The 22,374-nt window shown below is 35.6% G+C and overlaps 1 protein-coding gene across 1 annotated transcript; it reads left to right on the top strand.

Annotated features, from left to right (window-relative positions):
- The first annotated feature begins 2 nt into the window (after nucleotides 1-2).
- KDM4D (lysine demethylase 4D) lies at nucleotides 3-20,725 on the top strand. The gene is made up of 2 exons (XM_045557096.1): nucleotides 3-401; nucleotides 18,852-20,725. The coding sequence occupies exon 2, from the start codon at nucleotides 19,209-19,211 to the stop codon at nucleotides 20,670-20,672; it is 1,464 nt and encodes a 487-aa protein (XP_045413052.1). The 5' UTR covers nucleotides 3-401; nucleotides 18,852-19,208; the 3' UTR covers nucleotides 20,673-20,725.
- Nucleotides 20,726-22,374: the final 1,649 nt, after the last annotated feature.

The following is a 22,374-nucleotide window of genomic DNA, read 5'->3' as shown; positions in this document are numbered from 1 at the left end:
CGTGACGACAATAAGGGGCGGGGCTGAAACGGCCCAGGGGGCGGGCGTTTGAAATCGGTGCCTTAGAGTAGACCCTAAACATCATTTTATACCTTCAAGAACCAATTACTTAATGTCTCTTCCGTCTTTTCCTTTCCCGACCCCCTTCCAGACTCCATCATTCTGGTACCGCGTGGACGGAAAGCCCCGGGTAGCCGACACCACGTTCCCGGCTAGCGGGAGAGAGCGTGGAAAAGGATTACACCAAACTGTTTAAATTCAACGGCTCCTGCTTCCATCCTTTCTCCTGTGCTAGACCCAACAAGCCTAGGGAGTTGGGCTACGGAAAAACTAGTGTTTTCATTTAATTGGATATGAAGAAAGAACAAATATGTACGAGGGCAACCACGATCTTTATAAAGGTACCATTCCTGCAAAAATATTAGACTTCAAAGCAGAGGTTGTATTCGTATTGTTTGTTAAAGTTTTTATTTTTTAAAGAGCGTAAGTTCTAGTGGGAGGGAAGATGTCAGTATTAGCGTTGACGACGCTGAGCGTTTAGAACGGTGGGCCCAACTGCCAGGAGCAGGAGGTAGAATTATTAAGATGGCTACTCAAGCGTTAGGTGAAGTTTTAAAAAGACCACGAAAAGGGAAAAGAAAAAAAGCCACCAATCGTCTCTCCTCCCACTTCCCTCCCCTAAAAAGAGCACTCTGAGAGCAGGGATCTTCCTTGCTTAGTTTGTCTTGGTATATCATCACATAGACCTTGGCACATAGTAGATGCTCAATAAATATTTTTTAAATGAAAATTCAGTTTACCAAATTTAGTTTCAAATGTAAGGAGCTTACAAAATTGAACATTTAAATGCTGTTTTCCCTTAATTCTTTCTTTGAAACTTTTAAATGAATAAAGCAAAATACAAAAAGTCCCTTCCCCCATAAAGTTCAAGATTAAAATCTTGATTTTTTTCTTACTGAAGGCATTTCTTCCCCAATCTTACTACACATCTTGTAAAGGACACTCTCATCATACTAGTTACTCAAACTGAAATACCAGGGCGCCTACTTAAATTCCTTTTCTTTTCACATCCTGTTCATTTGCAGATCTTGCCAATTCTACTTTAAAATTTTACCCTAAATTTCATTCCACTGCCACCACGCTTGTCCAAGCCACCACCATCTCCCACCTGAATTGTAATTGTTAATACCTCCTAATGGATTTTCCTGCTTCCTTTTTTCTTATAGTCAATTTTAAGTACATCAGTGAGAGTGATCGTTTAAAATAAAATTAACTAGTAATGGTATTACCTTCCTGCATAAAATTCCAGTGCACTTAAAATAAAAATCACATTTCTTAATGTGACCTGAGGCCCCTTGGAATTTGGCTGCTACCTACTTCCCTGACTTCACTTCTCATCAGTCACTCTGCAAGATACTAAGTTCTAAATGCAGTCAAGTGGGCATTTCTATTTCACAAAACAAGGCAAGTTTCCTTTTGTTTGGAGGCCTTTGCCCTAGCTTTTCTCTGTTGCCTGTGTCCCAAGATTACTGTATTACTGTCCTTCACTAATGCTACCTCCTTAGTGAAGTTTTTCCCTGACATCTCCATCTGCACTCCTAACAGACACCATCACATCACCCTGTTTTATTCTTTCATACTACTACTGAGCACTACCTGAACCTATTCTGTTCATTATTTTATTGCTTTGTTTCTTGTCTGAGAGGCAGCATAGCAAAGCCATTAAGAGAAAGGGATCTACAGCCTGTCTTGATTCTGAATTCCAGTTCTGCCCTTTCCTAGCTGTGTAACCTTAGGCAAATTATTTTGCCTTTCTGTGCCCTCAGTCTCCCCATGTGTAAAATGGGCATAACTCTAGTCCCTACCTCGTAATGTTACTGTAAGGATTAAGTGAATTAATACTTGTAAAGTGCTTAAAACTGTCTCAGCAAATAGTACTTGCTAAGTAAATGTTAGCTATCATTATTATTAATATTATTTTTGTTATTGTTTATATTCCTGTATTAGAACATAAGTTCCAGGAAAGCAGGAACTTTGTCTCGTTCACTGGTGTATCCTTTGGCACATAATAGGTGTTAAGTAAGTATTTGTTGAAGGAATGAATGATATGGTATAAGTAGAGGAATGAAGTAACATGACAAGATGGTGATGCAATTATAGAAAATACCCACAGTTTTTCTGTTCCAACTGCCTTTATTAGCCCTTTATTAATCCTTTATTAAATGGTTTGGAGTCAATCACCTCAATCCATTTAACTGCCAGCCCACTACTCAATCTTTTGACCACCAACCTCGATCAAATAACTACCTTGTAAGTTCATTAATACCAGCATACAATATAATCAGTCCACAAAAATTAAAAGCTTTTTGACTTAAATGGTCTGAAAGTATGAAGAAAAAGAGACTAAAAGTAAGTTTACTAAAAATTTAAAATTCATGCTATCAGTTAACTTGTTGGCAAAAATCCCAAGAATTCTTGTTTTAAACCTATTACCACAAAAATCTAGTTAGGCCCTTAATTCTGCCTGCCAGTCCTCTTAAATTCCCCTGATTGTTAAATTTTACCCCTCTCCAATAATAAGATTTCCCACATTCCACTCTTTCTTCAAGTCTACATGCCTCTTCCACCGCCTTTTCCCTCATCATCCTCTATTCTGAGAGTAGATCTTCTGGTTCTTCTGGGAAAATACAAGCTCTTAAACACGGATGGCTCATTTCCCCTTTCAGCGGATCTATCAAGCTGCTTTTGGCTATGCCCATAGCCTCAGCTTTCCAGGTGATCCAACTATGCCTCCCTTGTGCTCCAGGTGTTAATCCCTCCAGCTGTCTCAGTGACCGGCATCCTGCTACATTTCCTATTTCTCATAATCTATGAAGCCATCCCTTTCAGATCATTCTTATCAGGTTTTAGAGATGGTATAGTAAGTATATCTTTACCTTTAAAAATACTCCTTCATTTTAGTATGACAAAGGTAGTATTTTAGTTTAATGTGAAAAGGATGTTTTGTATAATAACCATGATTGTAAAACTGACTGGCAGGAAGTAATGCAGGAATTCCAGCTTCAAAGCTTACACAAAAACAACACCAAAAAGGGAAAAAAGAAACCATAAAAACCTAAGCAGAAATTTTAAGAAGAAAATTTAAGAAACCATTTATAGAACCTAGAGTTTGGAAAGACCTTCTGATTAAGGAAGAATACCTTAAGAGTTTTAAAAGAAGTAATTTAAAAATTCATCTATATAAAAATTAATTTTATGACAGAAGATACCAAAAACAAAGTCACTAGATAAATGAGAGAGCAACAGGTAAATTTTGTAATACCTATAACATATAAAGGATTATTGCTATTACTAATAACAATAATCCATATAAAAAATATAAACAACCCAATTTAAAAAATGGGCAAAAGATATAAACAGGCCATTCAGAAAAAGCAATTCCAAGTCTACAATATGCAATAAACATGAAAGACATTTAACCTTCTAATGAGGAAAATGAAAGTAAACTAACAATAAATTATCACATGGTAGCATCAGATTGGCAGCAATTTAAAAAAATTAATAATACAGTTGGATGGGAGTGAGAGAAAAGGGCATCCAGTCAGACAGTGGGGAGGCACTGGCCACCGCCATCGCCTTCACTGTAAAAGTCAAAGTGCTCACAGTGACCTGCAGGATTTTCTGTGATCTAGCCTTCCCCTGACCTTGTTGACCTTATTACTTGTTCATGCCTTCCTAGGTTACATGCCTTCCTAGTAGCTCGGACATGCACAGCTGCTCCTGCCTTAGGGCCCTTGTACTAGCTATTAATATTTTCTCTGCCAAGGCTACTTTTCTCTATCTTACTCAAATCTTTGTGCAAATGAGGCCAACCAACCCTGGCAGCCCTATTTAAAATTGTAGCTGTTCTCACCTTCTGTCCCCTAACATCCTATACTCCACATCTCACTTGCCTTACTTTTCTTTTTCTTTTTAAAAATTATAGTATTATACATAAATACATAGCACAAATCATCATCCATGACCCTATATAATTTAGTTATGTTACATTCATTGTTTCTTTCTCTACCTCTCCCACGTAGAACTATAAGTTCTATAATGTCAGGGATCTTTGTTTTGCTCAGCAACGTAAGCCAAACATCTAAAACAATACCTGGTACCAAGAGTTGCCCAGAAGACATTTTTCAAATGGGTGAATGAATGGCTTTTAACAGGAAAAACATCATATTCTGATGTAAAAAGTTATTGCCTTAATCAGTTTTATATTTTAAAGGAGAAAAAAGTAACTTACATTCTGCTAGTCTGAAATCTGGATTTCAGATGAGCTTGGGCGTGTTCAGGGTGGTGTGGCCATAGACTGAAATCTTGATTTCAAATTAAGATATGACAAGACCCCAGAAAGATAATTTCCTTTCAGGAAAGAATCTCTAAATGAAAAAGCATATAATAATCAGGCTCTGTATGTACCATCCAAATTCTAATTAAATCAGCCCTCCCCTCCGTCCAATCACAGCTGTAATCCAATCTCTCTCTACATCTTCCAATTGAATCACTTCCCCAATTCTAGTAAACCTCTTATTTGTAAAGTTATCAGCCCACAAAATGTGAAGATTTTGTTTAAAAATGTTTCTTTGAGGCTTTTAATAAGAAAGGAAAAAAATGCCCATCTGTCATAAATCATATTTAAAAATGAAGTAATATGTATATAATCGAATCTTTTTTTTAGCCTGAAAATGACAGATTTTCCAATATGAAAAACTAGTGTTTTGATCTCTTTTGGCAAGTGAGAAGAATAGAAAAATAAAGTGGCTTGCCTTCTACCAACAAAATCCTGATTTTAAATGAAGACACTTGGGGCCTAGAGAAATGGTTTCCTGGAGATAGCCTCAAAATAAAATACCATTTGCTGGTGGTTCAGGCCAGATTACTAGATCATATTATAATTTAACCACCCTCATCTAATTTAATCACATGGCCACCACACCAGCTGGCTAGTCCGTTATTAATAATTAAAAACAAAACAAACAAACATTAAAAAATAGTTAAAATTAAACAAGTAAAATGTAGAAAATAAAGAGATAGAAAAAGACATACCAGGCAAATTCTAAACATAAAACTTTATGTAGCAATATTAATTACCAGAAGTATTCTTTAAATTGAATAATATTAATAGAGACAAAGAGGCCATCTTATTACATTACAAAGAAAAACCCACTGGAAATATTACAATCATGAACATGTATGCAACTACCCACATAGCCTGAAAAAAATAAAAAGTAAAAATCAAGAATTAAAATGAAAAACTGACAAATCTGCCATCACGGTGAGAACTTTTTAACATGAATTTCTTCAGATTGGTAGATCAAGCAAATTAACAACATTGATCTAATATATATGTATGTGCATATATACATGTATTATATGTGTATGCTTATTTTGTTTGTATATACATATAAAATCCTGTAACCAAAAAAGAGTATACATCCTTTTCACTAAACATTGAACATTTATAAAAATTTATCAAGTATAAATCTCAAAATAAACTTAAATGCCTATGTGTACATTTCAAAATATTTAGTCTTGCCAATTTTTGAATTTTATATAAATGTTCAAAATGTTTATATAAATGAATCATATATATTCTTTTATGTTTTGTTTTTTCCCCTCTCATTTAATGCATATTATGTGTAGCTCTGGTATGTCATATAGAATTTCATTGTGTAAAAATACACACTATAATATATAAATTCTAATAATTATGTTTCCATTATAGTGATATTACAAATAATGCCACTGTGAACATTCTTATAAATTACAGAGGTGCATGTGTGGGCATTTCAAATACATATCTTTTTAGTGGGATGAGAGTTCTTCTGTAAACTCACTGTACTTGATAATCTGGTAGGTGTATAGTGATATATCATTGAGGTCTTAATTTGCATTTCCTTGAGTACTAATTCATTTGTTTATTGTCCATTTGAATTTCTTCTTTTGTGAGATTATCTGTTTAAGTCTTTCTATTGAATTATCTTTTTTTATGGATTTCTATGATTTCTTAATACTTTGGACACCAGTTCTGTCACTTGTTTGTGCTGTACATTTAATTCCCCACTTCTTGGCTTCTCTTTTTGTTATATTTTGATATACAGAAATCTTTAATTTTAGGATAGTTCCATATATCAATCTTTTGCTTTTTGCTTAATGCATGATATTTCTTGATTTAGAACATCCCTACTTTGGAGTCATAATAATATTCTCAGATATTATCTTTCAAAAGTTTCATAGGCCTTTCACGGCTCCACCAGATATTCATTTTTTGTGTATGGTGTGATGGAAGAGGCGTCTTGAAATCTGGTTGAGCAAGTCTTCTTACTTATTCCTCTTTTATAAGAGTGTGTTTGCTATTCTTAGCCCTATAGACTTTACTGTAAAATTTAGGGTTCAGTCATCAAGTTCCACAAGAATACTTTTGAGATTTTAATTGGGATAACACTGAATCTATAGATTAAGAAGAATAGCATTTTTACAATATTGAGTCTTCAAATCTATGAACAGGTTATATCTTTCCATATATTTAGGTTGTTTTTAAATAGTATAAAGTATATTTAATGTACTTCTTCTCTGAGTATATTTATGTCTTCATAGAAATCTTGCAAACTTTCATTAGCTTTAGTCTTCAGTGTCAATGTTTAATGCTATTATAAATGGCATTTTTCTTAAATTTTGATTGTTTAATTGTTGCTGGTTTATAGAAATATAATTGATTTTTGTATATAGCTATGTTAAATTCAGAGACCTTGCCAAACTCTATTAGTTCAATGGTCTATTCAGAGATTTGGATTTTTTCATATATACAGTCATGTCATCTGCCAACAATGACAGCTTTGTTTATTCCTTTTCTATCTCTATCCCCTTCCCTCCTTCTTTCTTCCTTGCCTTCTTATGTTGGTTAGGATTTCTAGGGCAATGTTGACTAAAAATGCTCATAGCAGATATCCTTGTTTTTTTCCTGGTCTGAAAGGGAAAACCTTTAACTTTTCATTAAGTGTGATTTTGCTGAAGGTTTTAGGTAGATGCACTTTATTCTATTAAGATTTTGCCTACTATTTTTAATTTGCTGAAAGGATGATGAATCTTACCAAGTACCTTTTTTGCATCTAATGAGATTCTCTTTAATTTTTTATGTGCTATTGCATATTTTTTTTAAGTTTCAACTAACCTTTCATTCCTAGAATAAACCTATCTTGATCATATTGCTGGAATCAGTTTGCTCAGATTTTATTTAGGATTTTTATATCTACTGTCATTAGCCAGATTGGCGTATTATTTTCCTTTCTCATAGTATCCTTGTTGGGAATTTGTATCATAAAATGAGTTTGGGAAGTATATTTTCTTTTTCTGTTCTCTGAGAAAATTTGTCTAAGATAGGAATTATGTCTTCCTTGAATGTTTGGTAAAATTTGCTTGGTATGGCCATCTGGGCCTAGTGGTTTTTTTCTGGAAAGAGTTTTGGCTACTGCTTCAGTGTCTTTGATGATTATGGATATGTTTAGTGTCCTGTTTATTTCTTCTTGTGTCAATTTTGCTGTCATATTTTTTCTATAAGTTTATTTTATCTAAAGTTTAAAATTTATTGTCATAAAGTTGCTCATACTATATTTTTTTAAATATCTACAGCATCTGTGGCGATGATCTCTGTATCTTTCTTATATTGGTTATTTGTGTCTTCTATTTTTGTTCTTTACCATTTTCACCCAAGGCTTTTTAGTTTTATTAGACATTTTAAAAAACAACTTTTAGTTTTGTTCATCCTCTATTTTCTGTTAGCTTTGTATTTCATCAATTTCTGGTCTTTTATTATTTCCCTTCTTCTACTTTCTTTGCTGCTAGTTTTTTCAGACTTCCGCAGATGGATACTTAGCTCATTTACTTTTTTAGCCCTCTTCCTTTTCTTAAGTACTTATGTCTATGAATTTCCCTTTTAATACTATTTACCTGCATCCTACAAGATTTGAAATGTAGTATTTTCATTCTCATTTAGTTCAAAGTATTTCCTAATTTCCTTTTTAAATTTTATTATCATTGAGGATTTATTTAGAAGTGTATTTTTGTAAAATTGGTAATTTTCTAGTTCTCTTCTTGATGTTAATGTCTGACTTAATTGTTTTGTAGTGACATGATCTATTTTCAACCCTTCACATTTGTTAAAACTTGTTTTATAGCCACAGTTTTACGGTAAATTTTATAAAGTTTAAATAGTACTTGGAAAATATATTCTGCAGTCTGGGAGTACAGAGTTTTACATGTCTATTGCTTTTTAACTATCTGATCTATCAGTAGGGTCTTGGTTTATGCCTGTTATCCTTGGGTCCCTTTTACTCTCAAATGTGTCTCAGATGAGGTGATAAATAATAGGCTGTAACTTAATGTTAATATTTAGAACCAGTTTCATTCAAATCTGAAATGAGTATAGAATATTTTCTAACTCAGTCACCATTCAGTATTTTACTAGAGATCATATCTAGTTAGTCAAGATTACCATTCTTCTTATTTTCAAAATAAAGAGTAAGAGGTATAGGTATTGGAATAAGAAGAGATATAATTTTTGTGTTCCTTTTCTTAGAAAATATGATTATCTACATGGAAAATTCTGGAATCAGTGGTCAAGCTAGTAGAACAAATAGGAAATAAGAGATATAAGGCTTAAAAAGGGAATATAAGATCAATAAATAATAAGAAAAATTAATAGAGAAAATGTTTCCATTTACAGTAGAAAGTTATAAAGTACCTAAGGATATATCTAAGGAAATAGATTAATTATCTTTATGGATAAAATTCTGAAACTTTATTGACATACACACAACAAGATCTAAATAAGTGGATAAATATACCAGTCAATAGGTAGGAATGCTTAATATAGGAGCTATGAAAATTTACTTCAAATTTTTCTGTAATTTCAATACAATTCCAATTCAAATCAATAGGATTTTTATAGAATTTGACAGATTTATTCTAAAATGAATACTAAAGCTTAATTATAAATATAGCCAGTTCTGAAAAAAGATGAATCAGTACATGAGGATTTGCCTTACCAACTACTAATAATAAGTATAAAGCTATAATAATTAAAACAGAATAGTATTGACACAGAAATGTACAAATAAACAAATGGACCAGATGGAGAATCTAGAAAGACATCCATACTTATATTGTAACTTGACATTTGAGAGAGGAGGATTCCAACTCAATGAGGAAAATGGTGGTAAACAACTGGATTTCTAAAAACAAAACAAAACAGAAAGCAAGAACCCAACCCAAAACAAAAACACAGAACTCTTTCTCCTAGCAACAACACAGTGTTCTAAATGAGTAAAACAAATAAAAGTGAAAAAGAAATTAAAACAATAACAAGAAATATGATTTTTGTGACCTCAAAGAGATGGATTACTTAAACAGGACATAAAAGCACAAGTCATAATGGAAAAGATTAATAAATTTGATTACATTTAATTTTTTCAAAATATCTTTAAAAAATTACAAACCATTTAAATGGAGGTTGCAGGCTGGGATAAGGTATTTGCAATAATACAATATATATAGGATTAGCATCCCAAATATTTAAAGAACTTTTACAAATCAGTAGAAAAAGAAAAGCAATCTAACTGTAAAAATGAACAAAAGATATAACTGGTAATTCACAGAACTGAAACCCACAAACAGTCAGTAAATCAATGAAAAAATACTTGACTTCACCAGTAAACAGGCCACATAACAATATTAATAATAATAAAATAAAAGGAGATAAATTATTTTACCAATCGAATTGCCAACTATTAAAAAATTGACATTATCAAATGCACCTGGAGGTGTGGAGAAACAGAAACTCTCCTACTTTATTAGTGTATATGTTAATTAGGATAGCAACTAGGTAGAGCAATTTGACATTCCCTAGTAAAAGAAAAAATGTAGTTTCTATATCACTTAGAAATGATACTTCAGAGTATCTACCTTATATAAATTATCATGTACAAGCACAAGGACATATGTAAAGGGTTTTTTATGCTGCACTGGAAGTAATGTAAATATCTACCAATAGGGAAATGCATTAATAAAATATATTCTTACAACAGACTATATATAATGTATATACAGTGTGTGTATATATACATACATATGTATATCTACATATCTATATATGTTTATATGTAGATATGAACACATCTCAAAACTGTTAATGTTGAATTTAAAAATTGCAGAAAATGCACATATTTAGTATAGAATTATTCATATAAAATAAAAATAGCAGATATGCAAAACAATACTGTATTACTGATGGATACACAACACACATACACACACACAGATGAAGATTCTCAAAAATGGAAAGTGCACGCAATTTATGACTGTAGTTTCTTATGGGGAGAAGAAAAGAGAATAGAATGAATTTAGGATTTGGATCAGAAAGGAACATCCACTTCATCTGAAATATTTATTTCTTCTACACTGAAGGTAATGTTAATTAAGGCAAGAAAAAGAAGACATCCAGATTGAAAAGAAAATAATAAAACTATCTGTATTGACAGATGGGATGATCTTATATGGAACATTTTAAGGTCCCTGCTAAAAAACTACTAGAACTAAAAAAGAAGTTCAGCAAGATTGCAGGATACAAAATCAGTATACAAAAATTGGCTGATTTTGATACTCTAGCAATGAAGAATTTGAAAGCAAAATTGAGAAAACAGTTCCATTCAAAATAGTGTAAAAAAGAATAAAATGCTTAGGAATAAATTTAACAAAAGAAGATTTCTATATGGAAACTATAAAACATTGTTAAATAAGAGCTAATGGAAGACATTCCTTATCCATGGATCAGAAGACAATATTATTAAGATAGTAATACTCCCCAAATTGATCTACAGATTAGAATCCTATGATAATTCCTGCTGGTATTTTCCCCAAGAAATTAAAAATTGATCCTAAAATTCATATGCAAACATAAAGGATCCAGTATAGCCAAAACAATCTTGAAAAAGAAGAGCAATTTGGAAAGCTCACACTTTTCTATTTAAAAACTTATTACAGTGCTATAATAGTCAAGACATTGGTACAAGTATAGACATATGGTTCAATGGAATAGAATTGAAAGTCCAAAATAAACCTTTACATTTATAGGTCAATTGATTTTCAAGAACAGTTTCAAGGGGATTCAATGGGGAAAGAATAGTCATTAACAAATGGTGCTGGAACAACTAGATATCTGCATACAAAAGAATGAATTTCGATCTCTATGTCACACTGTACATGAAAATTAAGTCAAAATTGATTATAGACCTAAATGTTAGCTAAAGCCATAAAACACTTAGAAGAAAACATAGGAAAATCTTTCTGGCCTTGGGCTGGGCAATAATTTCTTAGACTCGAAACCAAAAGTACAAGCAACAACAACAAAAATTGATAAGGTGATCATCATAATTTAAAACTTGTGTACTTTGAATGACTTGGACAAGAAAGTGAAAAGAAAACATATTTGGAGAACATATTTGCAAATCATATTCAGTAAGGAACTTGTAACCAGAACATACAAAGATCTCTTGAAACTCAGTAATAAGAAAACAAATTTTTAAAAATGAGCAAAGGATTTGAATACAATTTCTCCAAAAATGATATATGAATGGCCAATAAACATATGAAAAGATGCTCGACATCATTAGTCATTAAGGAAATGCAAAATCAAAGCTACAATGATTACTGCTTTATAACCACTAGAATTGCTATAATGAAAAAGATACAAGTATTGGTGAGGATGCTGAGAAGTTGGAACCTTGCTCTAGTGGAAATGTAAAACACTGCAGTTACTTTGGAAAACAGTGTGGCAATTTCTCAAAATGTTAAACGTACAGTTATTATATGACCCAGCAATTCCACTCTTAGGTATCTACCCAAGAGAAATAAAAACATGTGTTCACACATATACATGAGTGTTCATAACAGCATTATTCATAATAGTCACTCATAATAGTCCAAAAATGAAAACCAAATTGTCCATCAAATGATGAATGGATAAGTAAAATGAATACCATAGAATATTATTTGGCTATAAAAAGAAATACCATACAACATGTATGAGGCTCAAAAACATGTTGAGATAAAGAAGACAGACACAAAAGACCACATATTATATGTTTCCATTTATATTAAATGTCTAGAGTAGGCAAAGTTACAGAGATAAAAAGTAGATTAATGAGCTGGGCGTGGTGGCTTATGCCTGTAATGCTAGCACTTTGGGAGGCCAAGATGGGAAGATCGCTTGAAGTCAGGAGTTTGAGACCAGCCTGAGCAAGAGCAAGACCCTGTGTCTACTAAAAATAGAAAAAATTAGGTGGGCATGGTGGTGGGTGCCTGTTGTCCCAGCTACTTGGGAGGCTGAGGCAGGAGGATTGCTTGAGCGCAGGAGTTTGAGGCTGCAGTGAGCTATCATGATGCCACTGCACTCTAGCTGGGGTCACAGAGTGAGACTCTGTCTCAAAACAATAAAAAATAAAAATAAAAAAATAAAGTAAATTAGTGGTTGCCTGGAGTTGGGAGTGGAATTGGGTTGTGACTGTAAATGGGAACAAGGTTTCTTTTTGGAGTGATGTAAGTGTTCTAACATTAGGTTGTGGTGATAACTGCACAACTCTGCAAATAAACTAAAAACTACTGAAGTGTACACTTAAAATGAATGAATTTTGTGCTGTGTAAATTATATCGCAATAAAGTTGTTAAAAACTACTTGAAACAAATATGATAAAATGTTAAGATGTCAATTCTGGCTGGTTGGAATGCAGGTTTTTGTTATATGTATTTTTCAAAAACAAAAATTCATATACCACAAATTCCTGGGCCTCAATTTCAAATGAGATAAATGTATACATTTTAGGTGAGGATCGGTGAAGAGATTTGATGTCCAACTAATTGTATTTCCAAAGAGAAAGAGAGAGAGAGAGAACTGAAAATGAAATGCAAAGGAATACATTAAAGAAATGATATAAGACAATTTCACAGCAATGAAGAAAGAATTTCTACATTGAAAAGTCTAGCACAGTAGTTGACAAAAAACACTTACCAATCATATCTTAAAGAAATCTCAGAAAATAAGGAGCAGAGGAATACCCAGAAAATAAAAATGGGTTATGCAAAATGGATCAGAAAATGGGTTTTGGATTTCTGGAAGCTAGAATTCAGTGGAACAGTGTTTTCAAAATCCTGAAAGAAAAGCATGTGAGGGTAGAACAAAGACATGCGAACTCTGGTAGACAGTTGTGATACCCAATAACCTTAAAATTCCCTTTTTATGTTTGGGTAAGTTCCCACATTATGATTACTGCCTCACCAAAGTGGAGGATAAAACTCAACTCTCCAGCATCTATTATTAATATGACGAAGATATAGACCTGTGACCTACACTCTACCAATCAGACATTCCCATGGAAGACCTCAATTTGAAGAAATATGAGGAAGTAGATTTTGTGGAGGATCTCTTCATGGAGGAGGGGAGAGAGAGACTGACCTTTCAGAGATAGCAGTGGCTTAGATTCTAGTTTGAAATGTCCCTTGCCCAGAGTCTTTGGTGCCTTACCAGAGGAGGTATATGAATTCCTCAGTATGGTTTATTGGATAATTTAGGTATTGTTCCTGGATGCACAATCTTCAAACCCTAGTCTCTGGTCCTGGAGATTCTGTGAGCTACTTATTCTCTAATGAAGTTTCCAAGAATGCTCCTGGTGGATATGCTCTACCAACACAGGGAGTAAACCAGGAAAGAAACTGAAGTGAGGAAAATTGAGATCCCCTGGTGAACAGAAACCTCAGGATGCAGGTTGTGTGACAACCTAAAGACCAGCCAGTCTAGATTCAAGAAAGCGTATGAAGGCTCCAGGAAGGACATTTCTGAGACAAGAAATCTGATTCAGTACCAACGTGTCTTATGCATGTAGAAGAGATTTACATTTCTGGAAATGAATCTGGGAATGAACTAATATATATAAAACCAAGCAAATGAAATACTGAGACAATTATTAACTATAGGATAAATAAAAATTTATACATGAATGGCAGCATAATTATAGTATATTACGTGACTTAGCTGTGACTAATTTTACTTGGTAAACATTCAGACTTTTGATTTAACCAAAAAATTTTACATAGCTGTATGAGAGGGCTAGGGAAAGTCTATGTGTGTTGGGGTGGGGCATAAGAGAACTAAATCTATATCTTTTATAGTATGAGTGTCCACAGTATTTAAAACTGAAAATGATAGAAATACAGGAAGAACAAACAGAAGAAACAGCTAACATATGTGAGTGGGAGGAGTGGGAATGAGAGAGGGGAAATGTATTGGTCAGGGTTCTTTAGTTGCTTACTGTAGAATTCACTCTATTCAGTTTAAGCCAAAAGGGATTAAAAAAAACTTATTAAGCAATTTACAGAATTTCTGGGAGAGTCCAAGAACCAAGCTTACAAGCTTTTCAAGAAATATACTTAAAGTTTATTGACAGTGCATAGAAGTATATATTAGAAGTTGTCTCAAAACTCAATAGAGTGGTGTGTCCTTGTAGATGGGTTCAAGAGGACTTCTGGCTCCTGCTTCTCTCTGCTGCCAGATACCACTATTGCTGCCATAGTATCCACGCAACAAATGAAAATGAGCAGAGATGACTTGAAAATGATTAATAATCCCATGCTCAATTTATTATATGTCACAATGAAATTATAATGCTATACTTAATTTTCTGGATTTAAAGGCCACATCCTAAACTTTGGGTTTCGTGTCACAATTTAATCTATGCTATTCATGCCTGATGCTTCCTGCCATGTGTCTTTGCTTCTATATCCACACTTGTTCTGGATGTTCCTAAATAGGAAGTCCATACCAAATATTGGCATTTGTAGGCACAAAGAACACTGGAAAAGTCACCTTTTAAAAATCTTCCCTTTCCCATGCAGCTTATTAAGAAGGGTATATGGAAGCTTGTGGGTCAGAGACATGCAGATATCTTAGAGAAGCAAGCACATCTGATGGAAGAGATTTATTACCTTAGATAAGTGCCCGTTAGAGATGAAAGCTGCCTGTCAAGTAAGACACATTCTGGAGAGCTCCCACTGCAACAGTTTGTATTAAGCACCAAATAAATGGCCCAGGCAAATAGCACTCATGGAGTGTAGAGGACAGAATCCCCACCAAGGTTGGGGGTTGATAAAGAAAGAACCCTTGTATAGGAGAGCCTTGGATTGGTCTGAAAGGCAGGGTTTGTAATTTAGGAAAGAGAAGGGAGAGAGAAGTGAAGTGAGGGAAGAAGAGAATAGAGTCAGGGCAATGATTATTTGACTGGAACCAAGAGGTTGTATAAGAACTATTGAGAAATACATTTGGAAAAACAGGAAGCAATAAGGATGGTGGATTTAAATGCAATCATTTACTTCGCTCCCTTCCAAAACCCCACTAAAGTGACAGTAACAGGAATTTTCTTGTTTTAAGAAATAAATTACAAAGACAGAAAATGGTAAAGAAGACAAAGTAGTTGCCAAATTTTGGAAGTTGGAAAGCCGATTGACAAATATAAACTGATTTATCAAACCCTGGGAAGTTGAATCCTAAATTGGCAGTGAGGAAAGCCAAGAAGCAACACAATTGTTTGTACAGAACCCAAAAGGGTTAAGATGCCATGTCATTAGGTACCTCTGGAAGTGGCAGTTAAAATGAGGCTAAGGAGATTTGTTGCAAGTCTAAGAAGCAGAGCCCCAGGTCTCTACCCTTCTTCTGAGCAGCTGAGAGTAAACTGCCCCTCTTCCACCCTCGCAGAAGATTGAACTTCATTCTCTAGAGTAGTTGAAAAATGTGGTCTCTGGATTGGGAATTTCCAGGAATTGTTGAGCGTGAACTTTTGTCACAGGGAAAACAAGTTGATAAAGTGAACTTTGCAAGGATGATATCTTTAGGAATTTGTAGGCCTCTTTTTCCATTTGGTGGGGAAGCCAGACCTCTCTCCTCCAGGAGAAAGACTGGAGGATCTTTCACTGTTGACTATGACCAGCCCTAGAGATACCAGCATCAGGGGCTCACCCAGGAAACAGTCCAGCCAGGTCACCATGCAGAGAAGTATTGTATAATCACCAAAACCATTCATGTACTGTGAGCTTCTAATCAGCATTTTTATACTGTACTTTTATATATAAGCCAACCACTAAGGGCCATTAGTCATTTGAGGAAAGCCTTAAGCATGAAAGAGACCAAAGCAAAAAAAAAAAAAAAAGGACAAAAAGTAATTTCAAAGAAATAGACCACACAGGAAGAAAAAACTTTAAAAACCATTGATATTTTAGTATTTCCAGAGATATAAAAGAAGAAATGCTTCCATGAAGCAAGAACAAGACAATTAAGAAAGAAAAAAAGGAATCTGTACACATACAGGAAACTAAGGGAATAGAATTGATCTTCTGGAAATTAAAAATTTGATAGGAGAAATGGAAAAGACAAATGGAAGTTTGGAAGATGAAGAAACTTTTCAGAAGATAGAACTTAGTGATAAAGGATAGAAAATTGCAAGAGAAAAGATGCAAAAATTAGAGGTCCAATCCATAAGAACTCCAATATCCAAATAACAGGAGTTAACGTACGGAGGAAAAGAAGTAGAGGAAGTCATCAAAGAAATAACTCAAAAAAATTCCCCAAATTAAAGAACTCAGTTTTTGAGATTGATAAAATTGAAGAACATTGGGTCAAAGAAAAGCCCCTATAAACGGAGAGAGAAAGAGAGAAACAAACAAATGCACACAACATCCACACACACCAAACAGGTCATCAGGAATAATATTTACGTCCTCATACCCATCCTCACACCAATATCTACAAAACAATTTCAAAAGTTAATAATCCCCTCTCCAAAAAAACAGAATTAAAGGTATACATAAAATCAGAATTAAAGGTACAATTAGCATATGAAAGGAAAAATACTGTAAGATAGTTATTTGCCTCTAAATGGAGAAGTAGCTCTCTAAACATACAAGGCTTAAAAAATATTACAAAGGAAAAGATAGATTCAGCAACATAAAGCATTGAAATATATGTCAAAACCATTTTTTGTTAAACAAAATTAAAGGAATAATAAATGACAAATGGGAAAACTATTAAAATATCTAACAAAGGGTTTAATATGTAAAATATTCATAAAAGTAATATGTAAAAGTTCATATACTATGTAAAATATTATAAGTATTATGTAAAGTGTTCATATTAGTCGATGAGAAGACACACAAGACCCTTTTAGAGAAAAATGGGCAAAGGGATGAACCAACACATATGATGAAATCCAAATGACTAATATTCATAAAAAATAAATCAACCTTAGTGGTAATCCAAGAAATGTAAATTAAAATTTGAACTATACCTTTTCACTTATCAAGTTAGTAAAGCATTTTTTTCAAAGTAAAGTTGATCAAAGTTGAGGACATAAAATATGTGTTCTTTCCAGAAAGTTTTGGCAACATGTATTAAAGATCTTACAATATTTAAATCCTACAATAAAGTAATTCCCTTTATAAGTACTAATCTAAGGAACTTCATTCATTCAACCAATATTTTACTGAGTGTATTTGTTCTAGATACTAAAATATGGGCCACATATTTAAGTATAAGCAATTAGTAATAATTGTGGAAAAGTGAAAACAAAAAACTGTCTAATAATAGGGGAAAAATTGAATCCGTTTTCTCCATAAAATGGAATTTTTTTCAGCTATCAAATGTTATGATTATAATTATTTTTGATGAATGGTAAGTAGATTTTCTACCCTGAGAGGAAAATTTTGATTCAGCACAGCATTTAGGCTGCTACCAGTTGTGCAAGGCATAGGGGACAAATACAACAAAGTCACACAGTATGAGTTAAGGAAACACATTATCTTTATTTTTTGTTGTTTCTTTACTATTCCTTCTTTCTCTAATTCTAATTTGCTGCCTTTGTCATTGAATGCTCATTTATTAGTTCATTTGTTTTCAATCATTTTTCCTTTTGCTTTTAATACAATGAAATACATCTCTTAGTTGTTTTTAATGCCTTTTCTCTATGCTCTATTTTTAAATTAACATATGCAGAAATTTGTGAAAATCATCATAGCTTGATGAATTATCACCATTAGCTATTCTGATGGGCATGTAACCAGTATACAGGTTCACAATAGATTAATTTTACTCCAGAGATGCTCTTATGCCCTCCCCACAACAGCTTCTTTCTCAAAGGTAACTACTCTTGACTTCGAACATGGATTACTTTGCCTCCTTTTCATATTAATATAAATGGAATTATGGAATAGGCATTCTTTTGAGTCTGAATAATTTTGCTCAATATCATCTTTATAAAATCTATTGTATTTTTATGTGGATTTTGTTTACCTTCATTGCCATATGGTATTCCATTGTATGGATATACGACAATGTACTTATCCATTCTACTGTTGATGAACATTTGGGTTGTTTGTTTACAGCATTTGGCTACGGGAAACAATGTTATTGCGAACATTCCTGGGCATGACTTTCAGGGCACAGCCATACACATTTCCTAGGCATTGTGGAACAGTGCAGTTGTAGAAGATACTGTCCACATAGTTTTCCAAAGTGATTGTTGTGCTTCATTCTCTCTAGTACTATGGAAATTCCTATTGTTCCACACCTATACCATCACTCATATTGTCAACCCTATAAAATTTTACCCTCTCTTTGTATAGTAATATGTCATTGTGGTATTTAATTTGCAGTTCCCTAATAACTTTTTCCAAATATTAATTTTCAATGCGTTGGTATTTTTTTCATTTAGATTTCATTTTAAAGACTGCCCGAAGTCCTATTCTGCTATATTTGGGTCACCCACCCAGGTCTGAGTAATTCAATAGACCTCAAAAGAACAGAGGCAGGCAGCAACTGAGAAACATAACAGAACTGCAAGCACAGACACCATCAGTCTCTGGGTAGAGCTGCTGCCCAGATTGGAGTTTCCCTGGTGCACCAACAAGCCTAAGAAAGATTATCATCCCATTTGCAAAAACATTGGCTGGTAGATCCTGCTACCTCATACATACAACAACCCAGTTTTTCACAAGTAGCATTTTCCTGCATCCTCAACTATCCAGAACATACCTAAACACTGGGAGTTTGCTGTTTATTAAATTGAACTATGAAGTCTAAGGCCAACTGTGCCCAGAATCCAAACTGTAGCATAATGATATTTCATCCAACCAAAGAAGAGTTTAATGATTTTGATAAATATATTGCTTACATGGAATCCCAAGGTGCACACCGAGCTGGCCTAGCCAAGGTAATTCCACCCAAGGAATGGAAAGCCAGACAGACCTATGATGACATCAGTGACATCTTAATAACCACTCCTCTCCAGCAGGTGGCCTCTGGGCAGGCAGGGGTGTTTACTCAATACCATAAAAAGAAGAAAGCCATGACCCTGGGGCAGTATCGCTGCTTGGCAAACAGTGAAAAATATCGGACTCCACCACACCTGAATTTTGAAGATTTGGAGAGAAAATACTGGAAGAGTCGCATCTATGATTCACCAATTTATGGTGCTGATGTCAGTGGCTCCTTGTTTGATGAAAACACTAAACAATGGAACCTTGGGCACCTGGGAACAATTCAGGACCTATTGGAGCAGGAATGTGGAGTTGTCATCGAAGGCGTCAACACACCCTACCTGTACTTTGGCATGTGGAAGACCACCTTTGCGTGGCACACGGAGGACATGGACCTTTACAGCATCAACTACCTGCACTTCGGGGAGCCCAAAACCTGGTACGCGGTGCCCCCAGAACACGGCCTGCGCCTGGAACGCCTGGCCCGGGTGCTTTTCCCGGGCAGTGCCAGGGGCTGTGAGGCCTTCCTGAGGCACAAGGTGGCTCTCATCTCGCCCACTGTCCTCAAGGACAATGGGATTCCCTTCAGTCGCATGACTCAGGAGGCTGGAGAGTTCATGGTGACCTTTCCCTACGGCTACCATGCTGGCTTCAACCATGGCTTCAACTGCGCGGAGGCCATCAATTTCGCGACCCCGCGATGGATCGATTATGGCAAAGTGGCTTCGCAGTGCAGCTGCGGGGAGGCCAGGGTGACCTTTTCCATGGATGCCTTCGTGCGCATCCTGCAACCCGAGCGCTATGAGCTGTGGAAACGCGGGCAAGACCGGATGGTTGTGGACCACAGGGAGTCCGGGGCGCTGGCCAGCCAGGAGCTGACCATCTGGAGGGAGGTCCAAGCACCCAGGAAAGCCAAGCTGGGCCTGAGGCATCTCCCACCCCGCCAGGCCCCGCGTCCCCCTCGGCCTGTGGCCGCCAGTGGTCGTACACGCAACAGCGCCCCTGTTCACTCTTCTCCCCTTCGGGGATCTGTGGCCCGTACCACTGCTACCCAGCCCGGGGCCATGAGGATCCACAGGTCCCGGCAACCCAGCACCCCACTGCCCACCCTAGGTCTGTCTGCACAAATTCTCCACCCACCAAAGGGCAAAAATGGTCGCGGTCGTCCTCGTCGTAAACTGGGCGCTCCGGTGCCGACTCTCCATGCTCGGGCTAAGAGGCGCTTGGTGGACACAGCGCGCACAGCTTTGGGGCCTGAGGCTCAGCCCTCAGCCTGAGGATGGTGCTTTGATAGACAAGCCTGCACCACTGAGTCCCTGAACCCCAGAATCCTCCCAATCCTCCCAAAGTTCCAGGGTGCTGCTGGGCCCCTGCCCTCTAAGCCCACGGACTGCCTTTATTCTTCCCTGCTCTGCTGTGTGGTAGGAGGCTTGCTGAGACTGGTCACATTTACGTCTCAGAGCTTTGGCGGAGTTTGCAGGACACTGGTCATGCATGAGAGAGCCCGTATGGTGATTCCATTGGATGCTGCAGAATTTGTGGTAGTTGACAAGTTAGCTATACTTTTGTTCTTCCTCCCAGACCCTGGAATGTCTTTGGATGCTGCTAACTTCTGGGTCTCTAGCTGAGGTTTCATCAACTGGACACACTTGTGTCTTTCTGAGAACTAGGTGCTGCTGAGATTGCCAGAACCTGACCTAGGCCAGGCTCCCATCCTCTGGGCCAACTGTGGTGGTTGCTAAACTTTTGAAGAATCCTGGATTCATTCCCCTTCAGTCTCCCTCCTTTGTCTCTTTCCCTCCTCCTCCCTCTTTTCATGCAAAAGTTTTACCCTTTTACAGATGAGGTCAGTAGAACGCCAGAATAAAATATATGACTTTTTTGAGTTATTCATGTATTACAATGTGTTGTCACCACTATTTGTTCACAAATATATTAAAGGTAACCAAAATGTAAAATATATCTTTATTTTAATATTATAGTTTCAAACATGAGGGGGTAGAGCTTATTCTTTATGTATTTTTCTTCATAACTATTTGAAAACATTCAAGGCAAAGCTTATTCTATGGCTGGTTACATTGTGTGGTGGTGGCAAATGAGCTCAGGGGATGGTGGTTGGGCTCTGGCTGGCTGGCTGGGTGGGGGATTTGGTTGCAGTCATGTTTTGAGGATGACTTTATAGATGCAGCCTGGTATTCAGCTGGGTAGTAGGACTCAAGTTACTGGGAGAGATGAGCAAGCAGGGGAAAAAAGTGCCATCATCTTAATATCTTCTCTCCAAGTTTCCACTGCCTTTTCAAAGCTGGATGTATATTTCACATTGTTCATTCATTGATTCATCCCAGTCAACAAGTTCACAAATAAGTGAATAAGACAATTTCAATCAGTAATATGTGCTGTGGAGACACTAAAGCAGGACTGAACCATAGAGCAGCATGAGTAGGTTCTGGTCCAGGTCGCTGGTCTTGGAAGTCTTCACAGAATAGGAGAACTTTCTGAAACCCAGGTGACAAAATGGGAAAGTTCAGAGTGGAGTTTTCCAGTGCAGGGAACAGCAAGTACAGTAGACCTAACATGGAACTTGGCAATTTTATTTTTCCAGGAATAAAAAAGCAGCTCATTTTGGGGGGGTATAGAGAGGAAGAAGAAGAGAGGCAAAGGTCAGAGCATGTAGGGCCTTGTATTTCATGTTAAGTACATTATTTGACATTTCTTCAAGTTGAAATGAGACAGCATTGCAAGTTTAAAACAGCAGTTGACATAATGTGATTTACACATTTAAATAATCAATTAAGTTATTCTGTGGAGAATGTGGGATCAAAGAAGCAGATCAAGTGATACAAGTTAGTTATGGTTACTTAGATTTCTGTGTCTGTACAGAAAATTTGCACAAGTGAACTTGTTATATACAGCCTTTAATGTGTTGAGATACATTCTTTCTGTACCTGATATGTTAAGAGTTTTTAATCAAAAAAGGAT

This window comes from Lemur catta, chromosome 7 (genome assembly GCF_020740605.2).
Source record: "Lemur catta isolate mLemCat1 chromosome 7, mLemCat1.pri, whole genome shotgun sequence".
NCBI lineage: Eukaryota > Metazoa > Chordata > Mammalia > Primates > Lemuridae > Lemur > Lemur catta.
Note: the sequence above shows the minus strand (reverse complement) of the source record. Positions and strands in the feature narration are given on the sequence as shown.